We start from the raw sequence: 10,216 nt of genomic DNA, 5'->3' as shown, positions 1-10,216 counted from the left end.
ACGACATACGGGGCATGAGATATGCCCATTCAAAGTTTGACATTTCAATGGGTTGCTATAGCGCCCCCCTTTGGCCAATTGCTGTAATATTGCTTCATTGGCATCCTCCCATGACCCTCTACCACTGTGCCAAATTTCACATGGATTGACCAAGTCAGTGAGGAGAAAAACGTGGAACAGACACACACACATAGTTTTCGTCATTATATAGTAAGATAAAATATATGTTGAAAAAGATACAGCGTCCAAACTTTTTACATCCACCTCCTGAACAATGAACACTGAAGGAATTCCAAACAGGAGTTCAAGCTCAGCATACGGAAGAAGTTTCAGCTGGTTTTAATCCACAGACCTCACAATGCCACTAAATCCTCACGCTGCTCCTTTAAGTGGCAGATTTTGGTTTTCAGGCTCTTAAAGTTTCAAAATAAGTCTAAATCAAACCGTCTCTCCTCTTCTTCACCATACACACACACGAAACCTCAGACTGCATTGATCAGCAGGCTCACAGACCTCCTCACAATGACTGAAGGTCTTTCAGTCTTTTATCAGTATTTGGTAGAAGGTCCCACCGTCCTTCGTACTGTAGCTTCGGTCTTACAGCAGAAAGGGAATCAATTGGTTTGGATTTTTGTTTTTTTGTGTTTGTTCAGGGATTTTATTTTGTGTGCAAGGGGGAGCAGAGCTGTACTGTGTGTCTCCTTGTGTGTCTCACCTTGTAGAAAATATGTTACGACACACTGTCCTTCATGAACACCAACAGAGCGACTGGTAGAAAGGAAAATAAATCCATCATCTGCCCCTTCTCTAGTTTTATGTTAATGATCAGTGATGTTCGATATACTGTAACGATGGCGTCCCTGCCAACAACCCTCACATAAAACCTGTAGAAGTGAATGTGAGAGACGGGAGTTTGAGCCAAGAACAAAAAAAAGCTGCTGTGAGCGTAGAAGTTGGTAGATGGCATTAAAGTGTTGGACCTATTTACCTGTACGTAACAAACAAAAATAGTAAACATAATACAGCTAATAATAGCCCATGTTTGTCTCTCTGTGTCTTTCAGGATGTCTTGAACAACCTGGAGTCTTGTGATCTGGATGATGATGACCTCATGCTGGACGCAGACCTCCCAGAAGATGCTTCTCTTCACAGCGGTATGTTTGTACATGTGTGTGTTGACTGTAGATGTCATAAAGTCACATACAGACACGACCGCCACAAACAGCATCATATTACTGTCAGTTTCAAATGAGGCAAAATAACCCATGTTAACTAGTAGAACACTGCAGTCTCATTTTAGGAGCTCAAACAGTGAGGATTGTTTTTTTTTTAAATGTCAAATAGAGACGTTTATTTGTCGCCCAACCCGAAGTTAAACATCACGCCAATGGGAATTGAGATTATTGCAGAAGATAAGCTCTGAGGCAAACAAACATTTATCATACGTACAAATTTTGTTCGGCAAGATAATCTTCACAAATAAACACCACTTTTGTGATTTTTGAAAGCAAAATGCAATCGCCCGAAATAAAAGGCTAACATTAGGTTATCAAGAAACTACACCACGGTCATATGACTTAACGTCACCGCCACAGTGAGGCTGTAAAGCTGTGTTCAGTGTGATGACGTCCTGTCGTCTCATTTATTCACTTGTTAGCAACCGCCTTTTTAAGACACATAAATTGGGTATTTACAGACGTATTTTATGTTGCAGAACAAAATGTGAAAGTATCTTCAGTTTGTGTTAACTACAGACCTTATTTCAGGCACCTAACCAAAAACTATTTGACTTTGAGACGAGGGAACCAAGAGTGCAAAAATGCTAACTCGTTTCCAGGTGTTAGGACTCATTCCTGGGGCACTTAATTGGCTGCGTCCACTGACGCTTCGGTAGTGAGATTACTGCGTCCTTTCATCCCAGGGAGGATCATTCTAGACACATTTTCATTTGTCGCTGTAAGTCTCAAGCCTGCTTTTTAGCCTGCGTAAAATTGATGTTAATGGAAAAACGTTGGCCACAGCCATCGGTGAATGTTATCTAATGTGTAGAGCGATGGCAGTTAACAAGGAAAATATATCGGCTGATACCGATGTGCAGCCTATAAATCAGTGCATCACTGTAAATATTAACCCTATGTGCCCGAACGACGCAAAGTGCGTCCAAATTCACACCTGTTCTTCTCTGTGGATTTTCTCCACAACCGTTCGTCATAGCGAGAAGCCACGCATATCACGCGAAACAGCGGAACCACAGCTTTCCGTGGACACTTGTTGGCAGTCCAAAGTTACATTAAAATTACATATAACAAAGTGAATGCAGGGTCACACAGAAATGCCACGCATATCACTTGAAAGCGTAGGACCGGAGCTTTCCGATGATACCAAACACATCATTATACTGTCATCCCATCACGCTGTAAATCCAGATCAATTGTCTACAAAATAAAAACCTGAAGTATTTCTTTACAATCCATGATATAGATCTTGTTATCAGTCACTTCATATAGTGAGGAATGATATTATTACTATTTTTCTATGATCTTAATCAGCAATGTGCTCTTCTTACTGTTTTTTAAGTAACTGCAGGTTGAGAAACGCAATTTACTTATTGTTTTGAGTTACGCTAACTTAACCAATCAAGTAGCAACAAAGGCTGCCACAAAAATCCAAATAGAAGAAGAAGAAAGGCCAGGATATGAGCATGTGCAGTAGCAAACTTGCAGTTCTACATGGCGTGCAGCTTTTTAGCCTGCACAAAATTGATGTGACACAATAGGAAAACACAGCAGTAGTGGTGTGAAGCTGTTCCCACCCATGTGAACATGCACAGATTCATTGTTCATTGTGTTGAACGTCAGACAGTAGCCGCCTGGCTTTGGACAATCAAATAAAAGGGGGCCGGCATCATGGAAGCTAGGGATGCACAATAATATCAGCATGTCATCCACATATCGGCCAACATGCTTTTTATTAATTTGTGCAATGATACATACATTTAAAATTATTTCATGTCTCCATCTGCTGGTGGGCCGTCACGATAAGAGTATACATGCATGATATGATGTTAATTCCACTACAGAAGAGACTTGATGATCAGTAAAATCAGGTGGAGGAAAAAAGTATATGGATATCGGGCTAGTTCAGAAACAAAAACATTTTGTTAAGCTTACGTTCCACTTTAGAAGCTGAAATATTGAAGCTTAGCAAACAGTCCAGCTTTAAATGGTGCGGCAGTTTGGGTCAAGTGATGTTCCCTCCTAGTAATAAAAAATATTTTAATGTGTTTAACTGAATGCAGGAAATTAAAATTGAAGTTCCACCAATCCGCCTCTCGACCTCCACACACCCTTAATCTCTATTATTTCCATGTAAATCATTCAATCAGGATCCTGTCAGGGGCTGAAGACAAAGTACAAGAGTGAAGTTCCTGATGTCTGGCTCATTTTGTGATTAATTTGCTTCTTATGTGCCAAATGAGCTTGTTTTCATTTGTAATAACCCGTTTCATGGTGCTGCTGGTCTGAACCCTGCAGATGGAGACAGCATCGCCCACATGGCTCAGTGGAGGATGAGACAGCTCTGCTGGGGAACGCAGGACGTCCACAACGACAATGAGAGGTGAGGGAACGTGCTCCCGTCGACTGCGTGCAGACCAGAGAGGGTGGTTTTAAAGTTTACATGTTAGTTTTGGTTGTTTTGGTTTTAGGGGAAAGGTAACAGAAGCATCACACTGAAGGTTTCTATTACTTTCTTTGGAGCATGAATGTGTGCAGCCGTATTTGTGTCTGATCACAAAGTCAGCTTATTAGAAATCTGAAGAATTGCTCTGCTCGGTGGAGCGAGAGGGGAAGCCACAGGGTCACTGAAATCAATGTTTATTTTCCTAATGGGATCAGAATATCTCACATTTTCTTGTGAATGATTGAATGAAGAGGAAGAAGTGATGTCATAAACCTCTGCTCCTGCAGGAGCAAATAATAAATTGAAGCTCTGAGCTGAATGAAAGAGCTTTTCATTTTGCATCCCGTCACAGAGCGTCTCTGCTGCCTTTTTAAAATCTTGATCATTCAGTGACTTTCTAAAACTAACGCGACAGAACATTAACTGTGGAGCGCGGCCTTATGAACTTTCTCTTTTGGCTCAAAGTTTTTTATGCATTAGCAAGTCTGCAAAATGTTCAGTCATAAAAAATACTTGTGGCTCCACAAACCCTGCTGCTATTTTAAGAAGTGGAAGTTACCAGCGAGGACAGTTAGCCACCTTATTTCAAGGCAATTACTGAAACTATGAGCTGTTTTTATAGAGACAGTCGCTCATGCAGTGTGAGTGGAAATATTAAATGTAGCTGGATGAGACTGACGTGGAAACTGAGGCGAATGTTGGCAGGATTTTTCCTGAAAAACTCCTCCAGTGTATCACTGTCTGTGTCGTCTGTCAGTGTGGCAGCAGATGTAATGTTCTGGGACATTTCTGATTCAGCACTAGTCATCTGAGCTTGCCTGTATTAAACTGACCATCATGCAAATATTCCCATCATCCCCTCAGTGATTTCCAGTGCTACAAGCTAACTGAGGATCCTGGGAATAAGAGGACAGACATGGCCAGGGACAGCGACCTCATTCTGGACCTCTGTCCTCCAAGGTGACACAAAACATCTTCAGTCTCACTCTGCACTAAAACCAGAGCTCAATGTCACTAGATCAGTCTTTTTTTAAAGGTCCAGTGTGTCAGATTTAGGGGGACATAGTGACATCTAGTGGTGAGGACTACAAATTGCAACCGGCTGAAACTTATCCTGGTTAGAATTCCTTCAGTGTTCAGGAGGCTGAATTATCCACAGAGGTATCTTCCTCTACAAAACAAACTGACCAGGTGATTTTAACAAATATAAAATAAAGCAGTTTCACATTAATCAATATTTAATGGAGGAGCTGCTAACTACAGTGGAGTCAGAGTCTGGTTTGTCCATTCTGGGCTACTGTAGAAACATGGCGATCTCCGTGGACGAGGGCCTGCTCCCTATGTAGATACAAACAGCTCATTCTAAGGTAACGAAATTTCAATTCAAGGGACAGTTGTCTTGGTGCTCTTTCAGCATGTGTGGCACCTTGGTGAAGAGCACCAAGACAACTGTCCCTTGCCTACAGTCAAGTATAGTGGTGGCAGCATCATGGTTTGGGGCTGCATGAGTGCTGCCGGCTCTGGGGAGCTCGGTTCATTTAGGGAAACATGAATTCCAAGCAGAGCATGATCGCCCCTCTTCAGAAACTGGGCTGCAAGTTTTCATTATCAAGTTTTCCAACATGATAATGACCCAGAACACACCTAGAAGATGACAACCGCCTTGCTGAGGAAGCTGAAGGTGAAGGTGATGGACTGGCCAAATATGTATCCAGCCCTAAACTCACCTGTGCACCTGTGGGCCATCCTCAAGCTGAAGGTGGAGGAGCGCAAGTTGTCTTCACATCCATCTGCTCCATGATGTCATCATGGAGGAGTGGGAGAGGATTCCTGAAGCGACCTGTGAGCTCTGGTGAATTCCATGCCCAAAAGGGTTAAGGCAGTGCTAGATAGATAGATTTGGGGCGGCAGTAGCTCAGTCCATAGGGACTTGGGTTGGGAACCGGAGGGTCGCCTGTGGACTGGTAGCTGGAGAGGTGCCAGTTCACCTCCTGGGCACTGCCGAGGTGCCCCTGAGCAAGGCACTGAACCCCCCAACCGCTCGGAGCGCCTGTCATGGGCAGCCCACTCTGACATCTCTCCACTTAGTGCATGTATAGGTCCAGTTTGTGCATGTGTGTGTTCGGACCTGTGTGTAATCGACAACAGAGTGAAAAAAAAATTGAATTTCCCCTCAGGGATTAATAAAGTATATTAAAAAATAATAATAATAATAATGGTTGGCACACAACATATTGACACTTTAGGCACAGTTTGTACATGTTCACTGTGGGGTGTACTCACTTATGTTGCCAGCTGTTTAGATGTTGATGGCTGTGTTTTGAGTAATTTTCAGAGGAAGGTAAATCTATGCTACTATACAAGCTGTACACTGACTACTTTAAGTTATATCAAAGTGTCATGTCTATAGTGTTGTCCCATGACAAGATATAATAAAAAAATTCCAAAAATGGGAGGGGTGTACTCACTTATGTGAGATACTGTATGTGAGATACTGTATGTGAGATGTGTACATTTTCAGCAGCCTATTTAGATGTTTTGGGGGTTTTTTTGACACTAGTATTTTGGTATTTGTAGCGAAAGCCACTTAGACATTTCACACTCGTCCCTGAACGCAGCAGAGAGACATGCATTAACCTGATTTATTACGTCTCTGTCCTTCACCTGCTCAGGTCTCCCTGCCTGTCTCCTGGGACTCCTGGTTTGGGTGCTGATGTGGAGGAACTGGCTGAAGACTGTTCTGCAGTCAGGTCACAGCTGGAGTTCCTGCAGAGGTTGCTGCTGCAGGTGAGAGGGCAGAAACACTGCGCTCCCTCAACAACTACAGGACATATCAACGCGTGTCAATGTGCAGCATTTACATGTTATTGTAAAAACATTCAGAGATGTGTGGTTGTTTTTCTTTAACCAGCCAAAGACCTATGTTTGTCTTTTCCTGGGGGACAGGGGGATCTTTAGTGAGAGGTAGCAGGGCGACAGTAAATGCCACATAGAACTGTTATACATCATTTGAAAGCTGAGAACCTGAAGATTCATTTGAGATGCAGCTCAACACTGAGTGTCAAGTTGTTCTAGTCATAAATCTGTAGTGACAAATGTGTTTCCTCAGGCGCCTGTTGAAACCTTTGAGACGTTTAAAGGTGTTTAAGGGATTAGAGCGTTATGATCGACATCCTCATGCTCAGTTATATCTCATAAGTTGCTGCAGTAGTTTTTGAGTTGATTCCATGTGTGACACAGATTTAGTGCTAAATTTAACAATTTTTGGACCACTGGTGTAATCATAAATATGGTGGAGACTTCTGGAAGAATTCTCTTAAGAATTTTTCAGCCATTTGTTCTGGAAACTGCTGAGAAATCGCCTTATTGTCAGTGTCAATGTATGATGAAAACCAAACATCCTGTGAATACCCGAGGTCTTTAGTCTGTGGCTGTAAAGTTTCATGACGCTGCGACTATCCCAGAGGTCACTACAGGTCACAGCGATGACATGTAGCTCAGCACTGTGTGTCAAGTTCTTCTAGTCATGAAATCTGTCTCAAACATCAAATGCTAAAAAGTGCATAGTTGGTGCCCAAATCTGTATGGCCCTAACATGAAGTGGGCATGTCTGTAAAGGGGAGACTCATTGGGACCCAGAGTATCCATTTTTATTCAGATATCTTGAGCTGAGACGTCAAAGATCCTCTGTGAAAATGGCCATGGAGTTTTTGCCTCGCCAAAATTTAGCCCATATTTGAAGCATTAGTTTGCCCCCTTTCCCAAGAAGGAGCATGACATCATTGGCACCAGCTGATGCCTCTGGTCTTCTAGTTTCATATGATGCCACAACCTTAGCTTAAAAAACAAGTGTGCACGGCCTCTTAAAGACGGTAATGTGGCCGAGATCACCGGCGCTCCTGCGGCTCTCAGAGGGTTAAATGTTCATATTTGCATGTCTTTGCTGTTCAGGTTCAAAACTTACGTAACTCCTGTTTTTACCACATAAACATGAGCATGTTGTCCTGCAGCAACAGCTCAGTGTGAAGAAGTTTAGTTTCCATCATGTCAGAGGTCCACAGTGTCTTTCATCATGCACAGTAATGAGTAGGAGTTTGTGTGTTCGTGTGTGAGTGTATTGTGTGTTCAGAGTGAACCTGAGGTGAACTTCTGTTCGTGCTTTCTACAGTCCATGTTTCCTCCCCTCAAACATTCAGTGTGCCAACTGTACAGACATCATCTCAAGGCAGCTCCAGTACGCACCGACCGTGTGTGGTTTTACTTCTTTTTTCTTCTTGCCTCTTCTGTTTATAAACTGAGTAATGCATTTTTAGGATAATGTAAGTTTTTGGATACAAATGAAACATTTTCGGCTCCCACAGTCGTGTCTCCTTCTTAATTTGCACCGCCCAGAGCAAAGTAATGTCTATTTGCATCGTCGAGTTTCTTTTTATTGACTTGAAATTCAATTTGCTTTCAGTCTGAACACACCTTAATATGATTCAGAAATGTTGTCAGCTCAGCGTGACAGAATGCAATTTCCATAAATTTTTCTCCAAAGCTATTTAAAATACTCACAAGTGAAAAATGCAAATGCTCATAATGTTGTTCTGAAATGTTTCCACACTGTATGAGTGCATCAAGAAGCAACTACAAAATGATGCGTGTTTTAATAACGTGCACACTGTGTGTTGTCCAGGAGGAGGACATGGACGAGGACACGCTGACCACGGACACTCTCCTGAGTCCTGAGATAAACAACGACTCCTCCCACAGCTCCGACACTCGGGTTAGTTTCAAACTTCAAACAGCTGAGGTCGACGTCGCAGCAGCCTGCATCATTCTGTCCTTCAGCCAGCCTCATGTGCATCCTCTGCTCCTACATTTCCCAGAATCCCTTCCCACAGCCCTAACTGTGTCTCTCTGTGTGTGTTTAGGTGCAGGCTCTCCTGCAGGAGGTGCAGCAGCTCAGAGAGGAGCTGAGGAGCCGAGACCGAACCATCGCACAGCTCACCATGCAGCTGGTCTGTGTCTCTAACATGATCACACTCTGATCTGTACGCAGCTCAAACGCTATTACGCTCAATCTGACATCCATGTTTCCCTCTGAGCAGACTGTCCCCACGGCGACCACCAGGTGTCGCTGCCAGGAGACGCCGGGGAGGGTGGATCGACACACACAGACGAGTGTGGCGGAGAGAGAGAGCGTGGCCTCGCAGACGCCGTGGAGAGAGCACACTGTGAGAACACACACACACAGTTAAACACACACACACAGAGTTTTATTGATCGTGTTTGTGTGTTTCACAAAACAGTTTTTAGCAGAAAACTATCAACAAAAGGAGCGATATAACAATAACCCTCAAACACTGAAAACATGATTAAAAAAACAAAAGAGAAATAAATAAAATATTATAAAGTAGTAAAATATCTGTTGTTGCTTCTCAACACAAAGTCTCAGGAGGTTCAATCAGTGCACGTCTGTACAAAACATCTTCTTTGTCTTTCTCTGGATTTTAGAACCTTTTTGTTTTGTGTGTTATATAATTAATTCTCCTTGTTCTATATTTATCATCTCGTCTCTTCTGTCTCCGCCTTTATACTTCTTTTCTTCTTCCTCTAAAGCTCTGGTTCTCAGCCTTTCTCCTCAAAGGACCCCTAATCATTGAGTAAAGTAACGACCCCTGACGAGATGACAAACAATGTGGACATTTATTATCTGTCTGTATTATTTATGTGTTTTAGTTTCAACAATCCTACATACTTAGCAGGCGTCTCTTCATGTCTCCATGCCAGCGGTGTGGTGTGGTGGTCACAGGTCAAAGGTCAAGATCACTGTTACCTTGCATCTCTCTCATTCTAGTGTACGCAGCATCTTAACAACACCTTGAGGGAACTTCTTCAAATCTGAAGGGTCCACTTTGAGTAGAGACTGAGCTGATTCTGATATTGAACACAAATGTCTAACAGGATAAAATGATAAAGTGATGACATTTTATATCCAAAAGGTCAAAGGTCAGCTTGACTGTGACATCATCATGTTTTATCGTCATCTCTCAGGAACAGAAGGGGAGACATTTGGTCAGATACTGAATTGATAACTCTAATCTTGAAACTGTGCTGATTGTATAGATCTTCTGTGTGTGTGAAGCATCCATGTTTTCACTGACATGGATGGAAACTGTCAGAGACACTGGACTGGTGGGCGGAGTCATACCCCCCCTTAGCCCTACCCCTGATTTGCGTGTTCCCGCGAGGGGTAGTGGTGTCCCAATTCCTTTTTGCGTGTAGGGGTAGGGGGCATAATGAGGGGTAGTGGGTATGAAACTAGCCCTTCGGAGCGAGGGATTTCAGATGCTGACTTGCCAGCGAGGGGTAGACATCACCATGGCTACCACCGAGCAAGAGACGGGGGAAAACGTTCATACATAGCTAACGTTACCGTCGTCAGGTTGCTTGTTAGCTAGCTAGCTAGCTCGCACTATCTGGTGTCTGTCATCTGTCCTGTTCTGCAAAATTGTCGGACTTTTCACATTACAATAACACGCCAGCTAGT

At 43.0% G+C, this 10,216-nt stretch overlaps 1 protein-coding gene across 3 annotated transcripts in view; it reads left to right on the top strand.

Moving 5' to 3' along the window:
• The window catches only part of LOC126399412 (serine-rich coiled-coil domain-containing protein 2-like), a 79,450-nt gene that overhangs the window by 46,544 nt on the left and 22,690 nt on the right, over window positions 1-10,216 (top strand). For 2 of the 3 annotated variants that reach the window (XM_050059336.1, XM_050059338.1), the window contains exons 7-13: window positions 1,064-1,154; window positions 3,534-3,618; window positions 4,546-4,641; window positions 6,354-6,468; window positions 8,360-8,449; window positions 8,598-8,684; window positions 8,775-8,900. In XM_050059336.1, the coding sequence (XP_049915293.1) occupies window positions 1,064-1,154; window positions 3,534-3,618; window positions 4,546-4,641; window positions 6,354-6,468; window positions 8,360-8,449; window positions 8,598-8,684; window positions 8,775-8,900 (690 nt within the window). The remainder of the gene's footprint in view (window positions 1-1,063; window positions 1,155-3,533; window positions 3,619-4,545; window positions 4,642-6,353; window positions 6,469-8,359; window positions 8,450-8,597; window positions 8,685-8,774; window positions 8,901-10,216) is intronic. The other variant, XM_050059337.1, reaches the window with a different exon arrangement.

Source organism: Epinephelus moara, chromosome 13 (genome assembly GCF_006386435.1).
Source record: "Epinephelus moara isolate mb chromosome 13, YSFRI_EMoa_1.0, whole genome shotgun sequence".
NCBI lineage: Eukaryota > Metazoa > Chordata > Actinopteri > Perciformes > Serranidae > Epinephelus > Epinephelus moara.
Note: the sequence above shows the minus strand (reverse complement) of the source record. Positions and strands in the feature narration are given on the sequence as shown.